General features: G+C 47.0%; 1 protein-coding gene across 3 annotated transcripts in view; it reads right to left on the bottom strand.

The window, feature by feature from the left end:
• The window catches only part of SEPTIN9 (septin 9), a 142,586-nt gene extending 136,862 nt beyond the window's left edge, over positions 1–5,724 (bottom strand). The window contains exon 1 of one of the 3 annotated variants that reach the window (XM_087750587.1): positions 5,399–5,724. In XM_087750587.1, the coding sequence (XP_087606713.1) occupies positions 5,399–5,420 (22 nt within the window). In that variant the 5' untranslated portion in view covers positions 5,421–5,724. The remainder of the gene's footprint in view (positions 1–5,398) is intronic. The other 2 variants (XM_087750592.1, XM_087750591.1) reach the window with 2 other exon arrangements.
• Positions 5,725–20,242: the final 14,518 nt, after the last annotated feature.

Here is a 20,242-nt window from a genome sequence, read left to right as displayed (position 1 = left end):
GGCAAGCTTGCTAGGACTGATGCCATCTGCCATCAACAACTCTTGATATCTGCTAAGCCACAGACACCGACTGCAAGACCCTGAAGGCAGCTGAGAATGATCTGTCCAAGGATCAGGGTGCTTTCGTCCACCAGAGACTCCAACAATTCATAGCACTCTGGGAAAACTACAGGCTTTACTACCACAAGACAGGACAGGCACATTAGAAATCTAATTCTCTAAAGCATACACCTTTTTCATTTTAAAAGTAAGCAAAAGAATTGTTAAAGGTTTTTAGCTGTCAAGCACACAGTGCAGACCTGGGCAATGCTGCCTCTCGGCCACAGCGCTGGCTTGGGAGCATGGTCTGCAACAGTGCCCAGCTCATATGGCCTTTGCCTCTGCCACCCATCGTACACCAGTCATTGAGAAACTCAGAGGTGTGGGGAGGGAAAGACATGCACATTTTTACCCTGCATCCCCGCAGCAGTCAGAGCAATGGCATCCACTCTCTCTGAGCATCTCTAAACATTGCTATAGCTCAAACAAGAATCCTGGGGGCAGCAGCCAGTGGGAACGTCAAAGGTCACGTCCAGCCGTGCATGCAGCGACGGGGAAGTGACTCAGGCAGGGATGGAGAAGGGAACAGCATGACATGATAGACCTGGTGGTAAAAAAAAAAACAAACAAAAAAAATGAAGGGGGTTGGGGAAGGAAACCCACCAGGCAGAATGTGTGAACATGAGCGGGCACTGTGGCTGCTGTTCACTGGTTGGAAAGTGAGCATGAGGCACGGACTAGTCGGAGATGCAGTTGTCTGAAACAGCAAGTGTTTGCCATGCAGGAACTGCATCATGTTTGCCCTCTTTTCTCTGGCGGTTTAAAGCAAGGGTGAGGGGCCATGAACACTTGGCATCACCCAGCTTTCACATAGATCTGAATGGTGCAGATCATCCACGCAGCTGACCAAGACAACCTGCAGAGCTTTCAGCATCCCAAAAATAAGATACAAAGCCCTTTGTCTGTGCACCAGCCTCCTGCTATTCTTGGATTATCAAGAAGCCAGTTCATTTTGTAATCCTTGTTATTTTCCTTCCTGGTATTTCAGTAACACAAGGTAACACAATGCCAACACAAAACCACATAGTGCAAAACTTCCACAGCCTCAGGCAAGGGACCAGTGTTCCTGGGCCAGTTGACCCCACGACGGCACTTCCAGCACCACCATCCCTCCTCTTCCCTCTACTCCTGGGCTCCAGAACTCTCTCCTCACCCTTTTCCTTCCCCTTTACATCCCCCACACTCACACTGACTTTATAAATGCTTCAGCTCTGCCACGGATGGGAAAGGAAAGAAGCCCAGGCCAGGCTTCACTGCTCTGCTCGAGTTCAGAGACCTGGAAGACAGAAAGGCAGGGATGGGTGGCAGCAAAAGAGCTGAAATGGCATCCTCAGATACTGCCATTTAGCCAGTGAACTAAATAATTAAAGAAAAAAAAAAAATCAATCTGAACAGCTCTGTTCATTTTTCCATAGCTTAGACAAACACAATGCCAGCCAGCTGACAGGAGACAGGGTCTGGTTCAGGAGAGAACAATGGGGCTCTGCAAACACCAGGTCATCTCTGCCCCACCCAGCAATTTCTACGACAGTGAGGTTAAAGGCCATTGATGGAATCGCAGTGGGCCTCTCTCACTCAGTATCAGCCTGAAAAAGATTCAGTCTCAGTTTTTCCACACCATCTCAGAAGACTGGCTGCAGCCATAGATGTACCGAGGCCCCCTCAACAGGCAGCACCTGTTCAGCTACAGCCCTTGATGCTTCCTTGGGGGGGGGGAGGGCAAGTCTACCCAGCGCTTTTCATTGCGCTTTGACAAACTCCTCCATTTACTGCCAGATGAGCGCTTGCCGCAGTGCATGTCCCTGTGCTATCACAGCCACACACCACAGCTCTCACTCATGCCCACCAAGAGCTTACTTGCTTTTCTCCACCAGCTGCACAGACAGGAGCACAAATGGGAGCCCTTTAGCAGCGTACAAACCCGACTCACCCCCCTCCTAACACCTGTAACTGCTTCTGCCTTGGACCAGAGCCGTGGGTGTTCAGCATCTGCAGATGCAGTGTGGTGTCGGCACCAAGGCAACACAATGGGTCTGCAGCAGGGAGGGGATCCAGGGACATGATAAATCAACCAATCAGAGGACAGAGCTCTTTTCCCAAAGCTTCCCAGTCTAGATAATGCCAACAACTCCAATTTGACTTATATTCTATTGCCTGTGTTTTATAGGGAATCATTTTGCGAGTCATGATATGAGAAAAAAATTGTTCCCAAATCCTATGATCAGATCACAGTTCTTGCTGTTACTCCTGCAGTTTTTCCTATAGCCTCAGCTAATATATGAGGAGTTATTTCTCCTTATGTGCCTAAGCAATAAATTAGGAATCCACAGTTTAGGTAAGGGTGGGTAGCACATAACCACTATGGATAATTCTGGAGGTACTGTAATGAGGGTGATCCTTATTTCAGCACACGCCAACACCTTACATAAACCTGAAGCTGCAAACAGTCCTTGGCCAGAACAGTTTGCACCATCCTTGAAACTACCTATAAATCATCGTGTCATTTATCACAAATCCTGTCTATTGCTTCTTTGGTGATGCAATCGTGCTTGAGTAATGGAAAATGAGAATTGAAAAATCCTTTAAAAAACCCAGTATTCCAGGACAAGTAAAATATCTCAGAAGAAAACTCTCCTTGCCTTAAGCATCTGAAACAATAGACATCCATAAAGCAAACATGTAAGAGCCGGCTTCAATAGTGGTTATTGCTCATTTTTAATATGTAAAATCCCCTTTTCACCCTCCCCCCTCCTCCTTTCGCTGCTGCCAGGAAGTTCCAGGAAATAAAATCCCTACCAGGCTGAGCTGCCCACGGCTACGGCACAAAGGTCTGAGCCTCTCTCTGCTGACAAGAGGTAAAACATCCGAAGGCAAACTCTTTATCCCAACCGCACCTATGCGGCATGTGCTCAAAAGTCATAGCAGATGGATAATGATTTCCCCTGAAGTGCTTTAGAAAAAGGTAAATCTTGCCTGGCTTGGGGAGCAGCCTGCTAACAGGAGAGAACTACAGCAGCGTTGCTGTGTTCACAGAGGAGGGAGCTGGAGCTTCAGCCCCGTGAAGTCAAGTGAGATCCTCCAGCTGGGTTCAGCAGGACCCCGGTCCACAGAACAGATCCAGAATGTACTGGAAAGGAGCAAACAAGGCCAGCAAGGGATGCTCCCTAACCTTAAAACGTGTTTACAACATGCTTATTGTTTCCTTTTGTCATTTTTGGGAGATTCTCAGCCAGGCACCGCATTTCCAGCCTGTCAGGGGTTGTCAGCAATGTGCTTGGGAAGCGCAGTCTTTGCAGCTGAGAAGTCACATTGTCACCTCACCAGTTTCTCTGGCAATAGAAAGCTCAGAGGCTCTGCAGCGCTTCGTATATCTTACTCATGTCTTGGAGAAGTAACCTGGATTCCCAGTGAAATTCCCCAAAGCGAGTCACCACCAATGTTCCCCGATTTGTAAAACCACCAGATTCATGGGACAAGGAGGGCTGGCTCTGCCCCGCACAGAGGTGGCAGCTCTCCAAAGGCAGCCTCCCCAGCACGACGGGTGATTCATCGAGTGCCTTTCTGCCCGATGAATCAGCGAGAGGCACGGCCCCAGCAACAGCATGGCCAGGAGCTGCAACACTGAGAGTGGAACTTTTGCAACACGCAGAAGAGAGCTGCTGATACCCTGTTGCTTCCATGTAGTGTATCCTAGCTAGTGTAACCCTTCTGTTCATTTTCCTTAAATAATTGCCCCATACCAAGGGAAATCTCAAGGCAAACAGTGTTTCCAAAGTACAGTGACAGTCCCTTTTGAATTAAAGGTAATGACCAGATGTCAACCGACCTCAGCTGCAACACCAAGGGAAGGAGAGTTTGTACACTGACCAGAGACACATCAATCACATCACGGGCTTTGCAGTGCCACAGCTTCACTCCAGCACAATCAACCCAAAGCAAGCAAAGCAATTAAGGACCACTTGGCCCCATTAGCAAGAAGTCATATATCAGGTCATGCAGTACTGACAGCTTTTTCTTACGACAACCAGTTATCTTCAGACCTGTTGCCCTGCTCCTGTTTGCACCAGGGCTGCTTTAGCCACTGCCTGCACCTCAGGAGGCCTATACAAATAACAGGTTTCCCTACGCACAATGCACAGCTGGTAATACACACTTTAATCCATTACAACGTGCTAATAATCAAGTTTAGGCTTTCTCAGGTTCCCAGCATACAAGCCCTAGTAAAACCTTGCTGGCAGTCCATTTAGCAACACTAACGCGAGAAGAGAAATGTACAAGAGAAACATTACTAACTAATTTTAACAATAAACAAGCAGCGGCATCACACAAGGAGTTTTCTGAGTGAACACAAACCCCCAACTCCTGTGGCTTGAGTTCAGGCAGATTCCAGTTGGCCACGACATGGCTTGAGCGGCTCGCAGCACGGCAGCTGCCCCAAACACCCCTGCAGTGCAGCCAGACCCGTGACTCAGGACATTAGGAGGCCAGCACGATGATACCACGTCCCCACAGCAGCCAGGGCAAAGCCAGGGCAGAACCAGGCTTACAGAGCATGGGGTCACAAGCTGGTAGCTGGAGCCAAGCAGAAATCATCTGCAGAGCAACGTCACACACCTGGAGGAGCTGCCAGAGGCACTTGAGCTTTACTAGGTGAGCAATGAACATTTTGTAGGAAACGTGTCCGCTTTGTCACGCGCCAGCCGCTTCTTGAGACCGCTGGCAGGATTTCACAGAAGGCTCAGACAAGTTATATCAGCTTGCTCCCACGTTAGCTGGGGGAAAAGAAGCCTGCAAGAGCAGAGGGCACAGAGCCCTCACCCTGCAGGGCAAGACTGGGAAAGCTGGGATGGGGAGCATGGAGAGGACAGTCCTGCAGCATTAGGGGATCCCAGCTCTTCCACCCCCAACTTGGAAACTCCTCCAGCCCCAAAGGCAGCCAGCGTCACACACAATGTCACCATCCCGTTTTAATTTCAAGCTGCCGCACAGCACTGGAGCTCACCCTGTGCTGGCACAGGTACCTCCTGAATAACAAGCTCCATGCCACCAACGCCAAGTTTTGCCTGGAACAAGCTGCCTCCCTGGATTTGTTTTGCTTTTTAAGCCTTTTCCACTGATCAACAGGGTTTGTTTATACACAGTGAAACAGCCACTCACTCTGCTACAGAGCTGCTTAGAGGCAGAAGGGCTTGTGCAAGTTGTACTTTGGCGAGTTTTTTAACCTTTTTCTTTTCAGAGTACAGATGCAAAGGGAGAGAGCCAAGAGGAGAGAGAGACAGTGGAGTGGCCACTTGCTCACCTGAATACGAGGATTTCTTCATGCCGTCGCTTCAAGCTGTGACATGGGAGCAAGACCCGATGGGTGAGGTGTTGGGGTGAGCGGTCCCTGGGGTGCCGTGCCGCAGGCGCAATCCTTTTGTTGGCACGGGCAGGGACAGGGAGGGGACGCGCACTCCACCACTACATCCACGCGCACAGCTCCAGTCGCGGGGCAGCCCAGCACTCCCGTTAATTAGCACACACCTTCCTAATCTCGCACACAGTTATGGGCTGTTCCAATTCTCCTGGCACTGGCAGGGGTAGTGCAGGGCGCAGCCTCCCCGGCAGCTGCACATTATCCCCTCGGAAAACACATGGTCCCCAGGGATTACTCCTGCCAACTCCCAGCCCTGGAAATTGCAGTGTATTTAGCTGGTGCAGCAAAGGAAGGGGAGGGAATTTCATGCACCTAGCCCAGCGCACCCCACGGCTTTGATTCAGCCCTTTGCCGCAGGAGCAGCTTAGGTCAGCACTGCTCTCAAGTCAGGCAGTTTCTAGTTCAAAGTGCGTTACTGCCCGTCAGCACGCTGTGGTGTAAACACATCTTTCCTCCTCAAACCCACACGTAAGGGACTCATTCAAGGCTGTAAATTGAGCAAAATGCTTGTGCAGGCTTACGACACAGGGAAACCTATGCGTGAGCAGTTACTCACTGCCTGGGGTCATGCAGAAAGCCACGTACCCCATAACCAGCTCCCCAGAGCACTGGGATCTGGCATCTCTCCCAGGTTAGTGGGGAAGAAGAGGCTCCATTTTGCTGTTCTTTATGTGCCTCAGCACATGGGTCTGTCAGGAGAGCAGACACGCTCCTGATCACTGCCTTGTGAAACACACATTGGACATTAGTTACGCGAATGCAATAAGCTGGGGGCATTATGAACACAGACAGGAAGAAACTGCAAATTAAGACTCGCTATGACTAAAGGCACACTGAAGTGCAGGAGCCTGAACTGCTGGAGGAAGGACTGGGCTGATCACTGGAAAGATTTCCACAGCCTGCTTGGGCGAGTCACCCATGCGAAGGTGCAGAGCACAAGTCCTACCCATGTGAGAAACTTCCACCGGCTCAAAGGCATGATTTCAGTAGGAAGGGCTTTCTGTTTGATGTTGTAGTTTTAGACTTTTCCGTGGTAGGAAGAAAACTGTTCTGCCCCCCAGCCCTAACCCTGGCGTTGCAAGGGGACAGAGAAAGAGTAGATGAGCTAGATTAAGATGATGTGGTCCCATTGATATTTGTTACCATTTCTCAGCCATAGATTATCACCTCTGTAACAGATATGGAAAAAAAAAAAAAAAAAAAAGGATTGTCTGAGCCCCTCTCAGGCATTTAGTGGAAAATTTGAAGAGCTAGCTGAAATCAACGGGGGATTCAGTGCTAAGCAGCCAGACTTTGCACTGAAACAGCTCTGGAGCACTCACACGTTCCCAGGTTTGTAGCAGCAATGGCTCTACCCACTGCTGCATGACTACACTTCAGTCTCCAGCAGGGAGATGTTAGGAAAGAACTTAATCAAGAAAACTTCTGAACCACCAAAGCTTTGTTGCTTAAGTAAACATGCATCTAAGCCCACAGTAACAATATATTACTCTTTCCACAGGTGCTTTTGAAATCATTAGTCACAATTTATGGAGGAGAAACAATAGCACAATAACTTGCCCCACCTCATACACCAAGTAAGGGCAAAGTCAGGAGCAGAACCCACTCCTGAACACTAATTTCCCCGCTCTGCTCTTGCCTCCATCTCTGATGGGCATGAGTACTTTTAATACTCAATACTCGCAGAGCAGAGTACTGTGAGTAATACTCTACGGAAGATCAAAAGACAACTTTCTGTTCTTCTCACATATGTGCATGTGTGCCCGATTAAGCATGTGATTACATGTGCACGTGTGTGCGATTAAGTGTATGGTTCTGCATGCATGCATGATTATGTGTGCAAAGTGTGCCTGCACCTTTGCAGGGCTGCTGGTAAGCAGTGTTTTCAGGACCGTGGTTGGGGTACATCTGACCAGCTTGACTGCACAAATACAAACAGCAAATTGTGGAGCAGGCTTTCTACCTCAGGGCCAAACACACACAATGAGACAGAAAATGGCTGAAGGGATTTTTTCTGAAATACTGTCTGACAAAGAATCCTTTTCTTTGGCTGCCTGGCCTCAGAATTACCAAGAGAATCAGTCACTTGGCTCAGAAGGGCAGGTTAATGTCCAATACAATATAGGGTCCGCAGGCTTCAAATAGGTAAAGTAATTATAAGCTCTCCACCCCCCACCCCCCCCACCCCACCCCCCGTAAGATTAGTGAGGGGAATTTATTGTTCCTGAAAGTGAGGGATTCAGACTGCTGTCTCAGCCCAGCCCCAGCCCAAGCAGGCACTGTGCAAGCCTCATGCATCCAGCCGTGCCAAAACAGCTTGGACTTGATCTGGTGTACACACCCGTCCCACACCAGCCCTGGACATCCCCTCTGCCAAACACATCCCACCCTGGCACTCCTATGCCAGCTCAGTGCTGGCAGAGGTGCAGAGCCAGTCTCTTTTCAGAGTGGCTACCTTGACCTCGCTTGTCTCCATCTTGTGATGCCCAACTCCACACACACGGCGGCAATCTTTGAGGGGTGAGCGTGGGCAGGCTCCTCAGAGCCCAGTGGCACCTGCACCCACCGAGGCTGCAGATGCTGCACCTCCTGCAGCAGCTGCTAAGCCTGACCCAGCTGTGATGCCCTCAGCAGCTGGTTCTTCATGGCTTAGCCCACGACACGTGTGTTGCAGTTTCGTGGCAGGCATGAAAAGCATTTGCTGTAAGTGGTATATGCTGTCTCTCCCCCAGAAGCATCCTCCAGGCAAGCATGTTCCCCAGCATGTGGGGGTCCTGCACAGACATATGCAATCTCCCCAAGTAAACATAGTACAGCGATCAGAGGAGCAAGAGAGACGAGCACTGCCAGCTACATGCAGTGGACTGGGGCAGGGAGCCAGAAGCCCAGGAAAGGGTCAAGGTGAGGGAGAGACCAGGGGAGGCATCAGCACCAAGTAATGCATACTGCAGCAGCGAGGAGGAAGGTATAGAAATAAGGACAGGATCAGCCTTCAGGGGAAAAAAAAAACCCTACACTTTCACGGACTAGCATGTATGTAATTACATCTCTCCAACTGCCTTATTCAACCTCTCAGACCAACTTTCTTGTCTTACAAAAGGAGAGGAAGGTTGGGTTTTCCCAGGGACAGGTGTGGGGAGGCTGTGCATTACTCAGTGCCACCCTGAGGCTCAAAGGCATTGCCTCATAGGCAGAAGTTGCTGTTACGGCAGAGAGCAGAGCTCCCCAGGTGACCAGCAACAAGGATTAGCAGGAATTTATGCTGCAAAGACCTGCCAGGGAGCAGCAGAGCAGGCCTAAGCCACTTCTTTGGGGAACAGTATCTCACACTGATTTAGAGGTGGAAACCTCAGTTGTCAGGACCACACACATCTCCCTCTCCAGCTCTGTTTTACATATGATCCTCCAAGCTCGTTTTTCCTGACCAATTGCTCTTTTGTGGCCGCAAGGCTGGAGAGAGGATACAGTTTTCTTCGCCCTGCTCTGCACCAGCAGCCCATCCTGCCCACCATGGGGAGGCAGCTGCCAAACCCGGCACGAGGTGAGCGGTGGCACTGCACCCCGGCCAGAGAGATCGCTGCAAAAGCCCTGCAAAACTCAGGTTGGAGAGCCCCTGGATTCAAGGGAAAGGAAGCAGGAGGGGAAGGAGACCACACAGAAGATGAGACCTTGTGGCTTTTGGCCAAGAAAGGGTTACCATCTAACTTGTTACTGCCCAACTTTACAGCTGCAGGAATATAGGGCCTGTCAGCTCTGAGCTCAGTGGAGTCTGTCTTGTATAAGAAAACATACCTGCCTAGATCTTGGAGAGAGATAGAAATCAGTTTGATGATCAAAGTTTCCGATAGCATTCCTCAATAATACAGGCTTTGCAGAGCACAGCATGCAGAGGTCTGGAGGACTGATTGGCAGTGACCTGGAACCACTTCCCCCAGCACTTGGGGATAATTCAGCAGAATTCACTTCCAAGGAGCCTCCAAGCCCTGACTTTGTCAGTGGGCACATGTAAATCCTGCAGGTGCTCCTATTCAGTAGCCTGGCTCTCAAGCTGGCAATAAGGGGTAGGTTTACTAAGTGCATTTGGGGTGCCTTGTTATTCATGAGCAACAAAACCACTGAATGATGGAGATGGGGCAAATAGATAAGCACGAGAGGAGCTCGGGTCCAGTAAGTTCACCAGTGAGTCCTTGTGCACCCAAACGCACATGTGAACCTGCTTGCCAAACCCAGGAATACTAAATGCAAAGAACAGCAGTGACATAAGCTATCACCACAGCTAAGGTTTGCCATACTCCAGTTCTGAGCCACTTTCTTCTTGACAGTGGCCAGCATTTAGTGCAGCTCTGCCCTTCCCTGCTCCACACTAGAACACAGATGTTCAGCCTTTCAGCATCAATTCACAATGCTCAGATAGAGGAGGCAAGGCAGCTGTGTTGATCTAAAGCCTCATACATGAGCTCTTTGCTTTTTCTGAGGACTGATTCACTTGGTTAGGACACAGCACAGCTAGCAACAGCCAGACTCTCTCTGTGGTTTTAAGTGCATATGGTTAAGAGGTAAATAATTTAGCAGTGTGTTTCCTAACCCCTTTCCCTGTGATTCCATCTGACAACACAGCACCAAAGACCCACAGCGTTACAGTATCATCATATGTGGTCTGATGGTCATGCTGTTCTCTTCTTTGGGCTGATGGTTATGGTGAGGAAGCAAATAACTTAATGAAGCAATTACTCATATCAAATCAGCAGCTTTTGTTCTTTTCTTCTGCCTTAATTATGAGGAACCAGGAAGAATGTCCAATTACTCAAGGCAGAATTTCATTACTAAACAAGATAACATCTGCTCAACCACAAGGTACATCAGATGGCTATTTTCATAGAACAGCCTCTCCCATGGCTAGGGAAGGGGATACTTCAACCCAAAATTAAAGTTGAAGAGTGTGTTAACAGACAATAAAATGAAAATTAAAGGCAGTAGTCAATGCCCATTCAATAGAAGGAAAATCCCTGAATGTAGGGGAAGTCTGAATGAAAGGTCATGAGTGTGTTCCATTTTGAACAGCCCCAATCTCTGAAAACAAAACTCTTCAAGGTGCTTCATGAGCTGACCCACATGAATACCCCCCCTTATGAATCATTATAAAATCCTCGGGCTGCTTTCAGAAATGCCAGCTGAGCACTTCTGAAACTAGCCACAAGTTTGAAAAACAAAAACAGGTCAAAGTCAAACTCTCAAACCCCTCAAAGCTTAATCCATTTTTCAAAAATGTACAACTCCTTTTTTTGCTTTTATGGTCTGAGTTTTAGTTGAAACTACAGGAATGAAGCAACAACCATAGATTTGCATCAATCACGTCCTTCCAAAGTGGTACAGAAGAGATCCATATCTCACTTCAGGAAGTGAGAATATCACTGTTTTTTATCCAAGCATCATACATAACCCAGGGCAGGGGCTTACCCCAGTGCCTGCCCTTGGCCAAGCTGGATCATCAGGTACATTTTCACACGTGCAATTTAGAGACAGGAACATACATCCCTGGGGAGGAAGAAAAGGTGGAACGGAGGCGGAGTGCTGGAGCTCTGAAAAGCCAGGCTTACTGGTCCTGCTGCACTGGAGGGAGGCACAGAAAGTGTGGGACTAAACTGCTGCAGAGGAGAGGGACTGCACACCACCTACTCCAACCCCTCCTCAGCAGTAGCAACTGATCTGGCTGCAGACTTGAGCATGTGCCAAACAAACAGCCAGGCATGATTGTTTTGCTGCTGTTCTAACTGCTTGTGTTTAGAGACATCCATGGGTACTCAGGGAACAGTACAATCATGCTTAACTGTCTGCCTGCCATGATTTCTAAATCCATCCCTGAATGCAACTCCCGGTCCTGCAAGTGTGATTCAGAGCATATTCTTAAATGCATGAACTTACATGTTTGCTTCCCATATTTGCAAGTGTGTAAGAGGCACAAGGCGGCCCTTCCCCCTGACAGCTCTTAATGGAAAGGCAGACCCAGATGCAGAGGGGGCTCTGCCTGTCACTGGGATGGAAGACACTGGACCAGCGCCATGTGGCCTGCTAGAACTGGAAAAGGGGCACAAGGAACTGGAAAAAAGAATCAACAACAATAAAAGAGCCTGCAGAAAACGTGGATAAAAGAAAGCCACATAAGGATCAACAAAAGTCTGCCTATAATCACTAGCAAAGCAATTACAGAATTAGGGAAGATTTATAACAGACTGAAGAGCTGGATACTTGGCACATGAAATGGAAAAGCTGTAAGGAGGGAATTCTGTATGCTGGCACTGGGCTCAAGAGCCACAAGTGATGCAGCTTCAGCAGTTCTGTCCTATACAGAGCAAACCGAGCTGCATTTTGGATGTCTTTTCTTATACCTCTCAGCTTCCAGCTATGATTTGGTCCAGCCATTGAGTCCAAGTTTTAAAAACCAAACCAAACAGAATTTATTTGTGCAGAATGTTGAAAAAATTATGAGAAGCGATTAATAATAGCCATTCTTTCCTTAATGCTGTAACACAGTAGAGCTTCTAGCCAGCACTGGCAGCCCTTCTGGGAGGAAATTACTGTTATCCAACTTTACAGGTGAGGAAACTGAGACACAAAAGAGCTACAGAAAGTAGCTGGTTTAACTCTCAGTATTCCTGGAAATAGACGCAGGTTTATCTGAGATACACTGTCAGCCAGCTTTAGCCATCACTTACGCCTCTGCCTTGCTTGCTGAGGACATAATTACACTGTTATTTTCTCTTTTCTTACACTGGCACTGCTTCATTTCTCATTGTTCTTTGTCTTCATCTGTATAATTTACTCCAGAATTTAAAAGGATGATTTTGCCATCAACTAGCAGCAACTAAAGAACTTGCACAAGACTTAGGGCAGTGGACAGACCAACCTCTCAAAACCAAGACACTCATTTCCCATCAACTCATACATGAACAAACACCAAGCCTAGAAGTCCAAGATTTCCAAATTAATTGGGTACAAATACCTTTGGAAAACTCCAGAAGGGCCCAGGGGATTTTCCCATTGACAGTGAAAGGAGCAAATCTAATAGGCAGGGGAGCTGCAACAGGCAGTGGCTTTAAAAGGTAAAAATCAGCGTTATCAAAAGCTTAGCAGTGCCAGTAACGAAGCAGCCAGGGCTACTTTCACACCCAGCTCAAAGCTGATCAATCAAAATGAATCATCACTCAAGAGGCAATTTAAACACTTGAAACAAGCCTACTGCAGTTCAGCAGGTAACAGCATGATTGGGCTAACGTACCCACTTCAAAGAGGGACTCAAAAAACAGGATTGGGTGGGAGGGAGGGCAGGCAAAGGGAACATGTCTCAGAGCCACGGTTAGCAAGAGGGTTGTCCTGCCTGCATCTTCCGAGTCCCCACAACAGACAATCCCAGTCTTACTGCTGAGGAAGCATCTTAGAGCCTGAATACGTATTTTCACCTTACGCATTTCTTAAATATCATCAGCTTTACAAACTTTGGCAATTTTTTAGCGCTGACACTCATACTTTGCAGGCAGTTCCAGTAATGGCAGCACCAGCAAGAAATTGAGTAAATACAGTCACACTGTGCAAAGCTGCCTTTCTTCTTACTGAGAAAGGGACAAGGATAGCATTAAGGGCAACTAAGAAAATAGAGCTGGAGTTTGATTCCAGTTCTGTACAAACTGGCAGGAAGTGCAAAATTGTGTGGGGAAAACTACAGCCGAGAAGAACAGAGGACTTGGGTCTCATTGCAGCTCAGACCGTCAGCCCTGCCAAAACAAGCCAGGTAACATCAGAGGCTCCTGACCACTGTCAGTGTTTTAGTGTTTTTTTTTGGGGGGGGGGGGGGGCTTTAAAGAGTCAGCTAGGGCTCTAGCTAGAGCATGAATGGTTTCCTAATAGAAATTATTTCAGAGTCTGGAGTGTCTTCAGGAGGAACTTGCTGAGCTGGCTGGTGCCAGGAACTATGTGAATGTAGCAGCAAGGAATGCTTTCTCCTTCCTCATCCCCCCATGCCTCTCGGCTGCTCCCACGACAAGGCTATGCTGAATGGATCAGAAAAAGTTGGTTGTCATCCAGAAACCCCAGGGGGCATCTGGCCTCCACTTCCACGCAGGCTGTGAAGGGAAACTCTGCAGAGTAGCTGGAGAAACGGTCACCTGCTGGCAGGGTCATGGCACAAACAAACCCTCATCTCACCCATGGCCAAAGGAAAACAGCTCTGCTCCAAGGAGGAGGAAAAACCAGGAACTGTAAAAGGGATATTGTATAAGCCCTAGTGCAAAAGCCTTCCTGCTGTTGTTACATTTTAATAACTCATATTTCCGAGAGGAGCAGGGCCGAGCGCTGCCTGCCATGACTGCGAACAATGGCACCAGCCAGACCCCGCGGAGGTTTCTCATTCATTGCTCACCCAGTGAGCTCCCAGCCTGGCCTGTGGCCCCACTCTCCTCCCAGGCTCAGCAGTCTGGCACAGTGGCTGCCTTCATGCAATTGTTTCCCTGCCTGACAGATTAATTTTTGCTCAAGTATTTGTTACTGTCTTGCCCTCTCGTGGCTGGCCCATAGATCAGACACTCCCCCACAGACGAATGCAGTAATACAGTCCCTGCTCTGCTAGATGCTGTGCTCACTGTCCGCAACAGGGTAAGAGCTTTAATCTATTTAACTTTGCAGCCAGTATTGCACACTCTTTTTCCAATGAGGTCATTCTGCATGTATTGTAGTCAACTACAAATGCTACTTTTTTGCCTTTGCTTTTCTTTTCCTATTAAGATAAAAAGCACAGAAAGTAACTAGAGATGCATCCACCAGGCAATGGCCTTTATAGCAATCACCTTTCTGAATGGAGTACATCTGAATTCTGAGGATGAACACTGACTTGGTGTGGAGAAAAGTAGTGAAAAGGAATGGTTTAACTAAACTGCTCAGAGATGCAGCTTCAGGATACCTCACATTTCAGTATTTTCACACTGATCTGAGTCCCAATGGATTCAGTTCTCCTTCCCTCCTGCTCCTGCAATTCATGAGTAGCAAAAGAGAAAACTGAAAAGTAAATGTGCTAGGTAAACCACTCTTTCTGAAACATTCATCAAATTCTGATCTCACCAGAGCATCTCACCAGCCACCTGCTGGAGCAAACACTGCAAGTCTTACTTCTGCTGGTTTGTCTTTGTGACCACATGAGCTTTCTCAAGGAGTCAGACCTAAGGTTGCTCGTTCTGACCCAAAAACATACGCTTTTGTGCAAAATTTTTAGCAGTCACCAGATGGAGCTATTCCTGACAATATTTCCTATTTCTATAGGCATTTAGATCATGAAGAAATATGGGAGAATCAGCTAGCAGTGTGGTGTCTGCCGTTATAGAGGTTGAGCATAAATCAGTGTAAATCACAAATCTCTGAACAGAGTAATTCTCAACTACTTTCAAGCTATGCACAAGCAAAAGAATACATGGTATAAACGTATTGCTTCTTCCATTAAAGCCAAAGCATTTTTTTTTAATAATTATTAGCAGCATATGACCAGTACCTCATAGCTCACCATTCTGATTCAAGTATTAGAGGCCACTAATACCCATGTCCTTTCAGCAAGATGGTAGTAACCTATCTCTATAGGTTTTCAAGGAGAAAATTTGTCTTGCTGCTGAGCCATGCCCATTTCATCAACACTTCAACTTATCTAACCGCAAAAGCAGCTTGGCCAATGGCAAATTACATTGTTTATACAACTAACATTTCTGGAAGAGCATCTCTCTTCCAAGAAACCATGATCACTTGCAAACCTGTCTTTTTACAGAGCGGAAGAAAGCCAATGCAGAAGTGGTGCATGTGGCTGCCAGTTGTAATTGAAATAATTTTAATAATTCATGCCTCATCACCTTGCCACATGGCAGTTCAAAGACCATCTCCTAATCCTTTAACCCTTTTCTCCTGCGTCCTTTGGTTTGGTTTCTTAGTTTAATCAGTGAAGAAACAAAACGAAGAACACTCATCAGCACTTGCCCACGGGAACAAAACCCAAGGGGGACTGGTGAGTCTAAGATCTTACTCCCCTTCCTCCTATCCTACTTATTATACACCCCAGACTGTTGGCTGAAGCTGGAATTATTTTATGGCATGTCTAGGTACTGTACCACTAAGGGCAAGGGGGAGTCTTGTTATTTAGCAGCTTTATATGGCCAGTTAAGAATTGCTGGAAGCTGCAGATTTCACACTATGTCTTTTATCCTGGGAGAACTCTTGGGCTTTCTCCAGCTCTGAACTGTCCTCCGGGTACTCAGTCCCATGGCTGTGACCTTTCTCCTTAGGCAGAATGAAATTTTGTAAATCATAGGAACAGCATTGTATTTTTTTAATGGTTTTGAAGCCTTCTTGTTGCCCCCTTAGCCATTTAGGGAGATAACACCTGATATCTATTTACTATTATCTATTTCTGTCCTACATGGGGAGATTGCAAACAAGAAACTAAGGTGTAAAATTATTTATGGCTGCAAGTATGGTCCTGTTCACTTATGAAAAGCAAATAACCTTGTAAAAACACATTCATTTTAAGCCCACTGTATATTTACACACAAGAGGTATATCTCTCCTTCAGAAGCTTAGCTTATGTGTATGAGGGAGTCCAAACCATGTATATGCAAACGTGCATCAACATGTGCAAAATAATAGCACTAGCATAGTATTTCAACACCAGAAATGCCAAGAACAGCAAAGACTATCCTTTATAGCTAGTTACTCAATATGTTCCAGCAAGCAGATACATAGAGCTGTAGATAAATCAACTGATAGCCTAACGAAAGCTGTAACATAAGGAACATTGCAATCTCTGGGCTATTACCACCTCACCTACAGCACACTTTATCCAGTCTACTCCAGGTTGCCTGTTTGCTCAGCCATGTGCCTCCCAGCACAGTACAAACCCCATCTCATTAGCAGCTAACCAGCATACAAGTTCCTCTGTGCCCCAGGTCCCATCTGCATCTCCACAAAGGCACAGGGAAGGCTTCAGAAGAGCTGATAGCATGGAAGGTGACAGTGCCCTCGGACTCCAGCATAAGGAAGCGTATGTGCCTACTGATTTGGAGATAGCATAGTCTCCTGAGAAACACAGATCTCAGTCAGCTGGCAGCAGAGCCAGAGCAGGGTCACCTTGGGGAACTTTTCAAATAAATACAGAATTAAGCCTCAAGTGACAGAAACCTGCACAGCTCTAGTGACATTAGAAGAGGTGATTTATACCAGCTGACCCATGGTATTTTAAGCCAAACTTAACTAAGTGTAGACAAACTACAGTTTGTCTATTGAGCATGCACAGCTGTTTCCATGTCCTCGCTGCACTAAGTAGAAGGTGATTGCCCTGCCTGCTTCCTCTTTATATAAAAAGTGTTTATCAGACAAGCTGCTGTGCCTATGGATGGTCTGGATTTGAGCAGGTGGGGAATCCTCCATGCCTTTTCCCAGGATGGATGGATGCCTAGCAAGCAAAGTGATCTTTACAGGAAATTTATTAGGCAGCCTGAGCAGCACTCCAGAAGCTGCATGTTACCTTTAAGCCCTAAAATAAGATCTATTGACATATCCATCTACCTGCACAGTGAGAACAAAGGTGATCAAACACAGGTTTCTTTCATCAATAAGCTCTCAGCTGAAGCACACTCTCTTCACTTAACAGGGAAAAGAGGAGTACAATCAGTGTGACTCATGGAAGAGCTGTTTTGGTAATGCACTGCCCACAGGCAGGATGCTCAGCTGAAGAGGCCATTTCAACCTTTAGATCCCATCCAACATGTCATGCTCCTCTTAAATGCTGCAGAACCAAGATGTTCAGGTGGGTCTTTGCCTCCAGAATATTAACAAGAATTCTTAATTTTCCTTTTTATCACTACTTACAGTAACAAGCACTGCCCAGTAACAAAAATGTTAAGAATTTCAAGCACCATCAAGTTGGGTTTTCCAGTTTGTAGGAGAGTAAGAGTAAAGGTCACAGTCATCGTTAGAGCTGTCTCTTTATTCAGAGTGCTTTATAGTAGAGTTTGGCCCCGCTTCTAATCAGCATTCAGTACTGGAGAGCTTGGGGCTGTTCTGGTCTGGGCAAAGGGCCAGAAAGTGACTCTGAACAGAAGAAGTAAGCAAAGTCCATTCTAATTTCACTGAGCAAACCAGGTGAAATACAAAGAAAAGTCAGTTAAAGCACAAAGCTCTAATTCTGTTTTATAGCATCCTTTCCACTGTAACAACATTAGCAATTCCTTACAGTAAAACAGGTGAGACAACTGATCTTTATTTTGGTTGTGTTCTTTTAAGAAGGATACAAACAGTGCCTCAGAGAAACTGCTGCCAACATGTAGCATAACTCATACAAAGGATCAAAAAGGAGCTGTGGCTCATGGAACAGATCAGAGCAGAAGTCCATCTCTTGATTCACAGGGAGGTACTAAAGACCTGTTCTGAACTGCTGTGAAAGATTAACTGCTCCCAAATTCACCCTTTTTCTCAAAGCCGACTGCTAATCCCTTCTCAATTCCCAGGCACATTGCACCCTTCAGACTTCATCCAGCTTTTTATAGCTGAATCTCCTCCAGCTCTTCCCTTCCAAAACCATTTTAAAGTCTTTTAAAGGATCCCAAGCATTATCTAGTTCAACATGAAGAAAGCTGACCATTTCTCTCCTCACTCCCTGGCTACCCCAGCAAACTACACTGCCAACTTCCAACACATCCTGACCATATATTTAGTCTGTGGTAATTTGCTTTGCCTTGTCTCATGCAGGTTCCAAGTGCAGGGATTACATATCCAGCGAGGCATCCAGCACTCTGTAAAAGCCTGAAGTTTCAGAGATTCGACTCCTGCTGCTGCCAGAGGTTGAGAGACCATCTGGTCCAGGGCACAACTGTGAGTCAGAGGAGCCCAATGGCAACTCAGGGAGACAGTCCCAAATCCCTGTCTGTACTGATGGAATGTACAGAGTAGAGTGAGAGTTAACATTTACCTAGTTCATGGAGTGGACCAATGCTGTGAACACACCAAGGGCCCTTGGCAGTCTTACTCACTGTCCTCCAAAATGAATGCCCTGAACAGGGCACTGTCATGAGCACTTTGTGGCATAGGGTCTGAGACATGGTAGAGTCACCAGAGAGTCCTTAAGACAGCAAAAAAAGCCACCCAAACCCCCCCACATTTTCAACTCAGGCTCCTTTACTGCCTTTAGTTTGTAAGGAAAGAGTGGATTTGGGTACATGGTTGGAAGCAAATGGCTGTCACCAATGTCAGACACCTTCTCCTAAGGGATTCAGCCCCTTTCATTTGTCTACCTATAAAGGAGCCAGAACCTGGCTGTAATTGAACATCTGACAATTATTCCCAAAGGACTCTTATTGTGCTCCTGGGCCAACCAGTGTCTTCAATCTAAGCATGAAGGTAAACCTGTTAGACCAAAGTAGATCAACAGTCTTGAAGAATCACCTGCAGTGACCCAGCACAGAGTAGATGTGCACCAAGGCTTGAGAGCTAGCCAGGGAGAGGTGGGAGGATGGCAGACCAGGGTGGTGGTGGAGCAGCAGTGTTTGGCATTCACTTCCTGGGTACTTCATGGCAGCAGATAGGATTTAACACCTCCAAAGCCAAGCATAAGTCACTTCCCATAGAAGGGGTGACTCCAGGGCTGTTTAGACTGACCTGTGTCCCCTCTCCAAGCTGGAGGTACAAACAGACTGGAATTCAGAAGCAGAGCCATCACTGCCCCCTGACCCCTAAGACTTACACCCCTGAACCAAGACCAACAAAGGAGGCTGGCTTGGGGAAAGCAAGATCTGATGTGCAGGAACAGCATGTGCTTATCCTGAAGATAGCTCTTCTCTCAACACTGCTCCATACACTATCAGCAATCATAGTCCCTGCCTGGGGCAGGAACAGTTTCTTTTGCTCTGTGCTTGTCAAGCATTTAAAGGTGGTGCGTTCAGTGATGGGAATTCAGGCATTTGTGAAAGATGTATACGCTGTAGGAATGACTAGGACCCAGAGACATGGCAACAACTTGCATCTCTGAAAATACATAAGGGAAGGGGCCTTCACAAGGGTCTTGGTCATGTGAGGAAACCCTGGAATAATTGCTGTTGGTCAGATTAAACAGTTCTGCAGTTTCCCAGGCAGAGATGAGTAGTAGCTCAGAGGCAGCATGTTCTAGTGTCCACCCAGCTCCAGAGCGCCCTCCAGCACTGAACCACGGTGTCAAGCAGGAGCAAGGCTAACCCTACCAGGTTAGAAGAAAAAGAAGCATGGTTATTTTCTCTCTAGAGCACATTTCCCTACAAGCCTGTTCACCCTACAACACACCGGTAGACAAATTCCTGAGGAAACATCACCCTCTTGCGTCCAAGTTGAAGCTAGCAAGAAACGCTTCCAAAAGTGGGAAATAAAGCAAGCCATCCACATTGCAAAAGCTGCACAGTGGCTGTTTGGCTCGTTATTCTTGAATGTAGAGAAATGGTCTTCAGGCTGTGGACAAGGTGCTTAGAGGGGAGGGGTAGAGGACTTGCCCTCCAGAGCATCTGCAAAAGATAGCAAAGGAATGTACACTACTGTTACCTGTTATAAATTCACTAATTGAGAGTCTCAGCCCCACTTCAAAATGTTAGGAGTTTACAAGTTGTAAAAGGTGAAAAGCACTGATTCCACAAAAACACAAGTCAAATACCATGGGAAGTAATTAACCTTGCATACTAGCAG

This window comes from Nipponia nippon, unplaced genomic scaffold, assembly GCF_047370975.1.
Source record: "Nipponia nippon isolate SJK-2023a ecotype South Korea unplaced genomic scaffold, ASM4737097v1 scaffold_14, whole genome shotgun sequence".
Classification (NCBI taxonomy): domain Eukaryota; kingdom Metazoa; phylum Chordata; class Aves; order Pelecaniformes; family Threskiornithidae; genus Nipponia; species Nipponia nippon.
The sequence above is the reverse complement of the archived record's forward strand: the minus strand, read 5'-3'. Positions and strand labels throughout refer to the sequence as shown.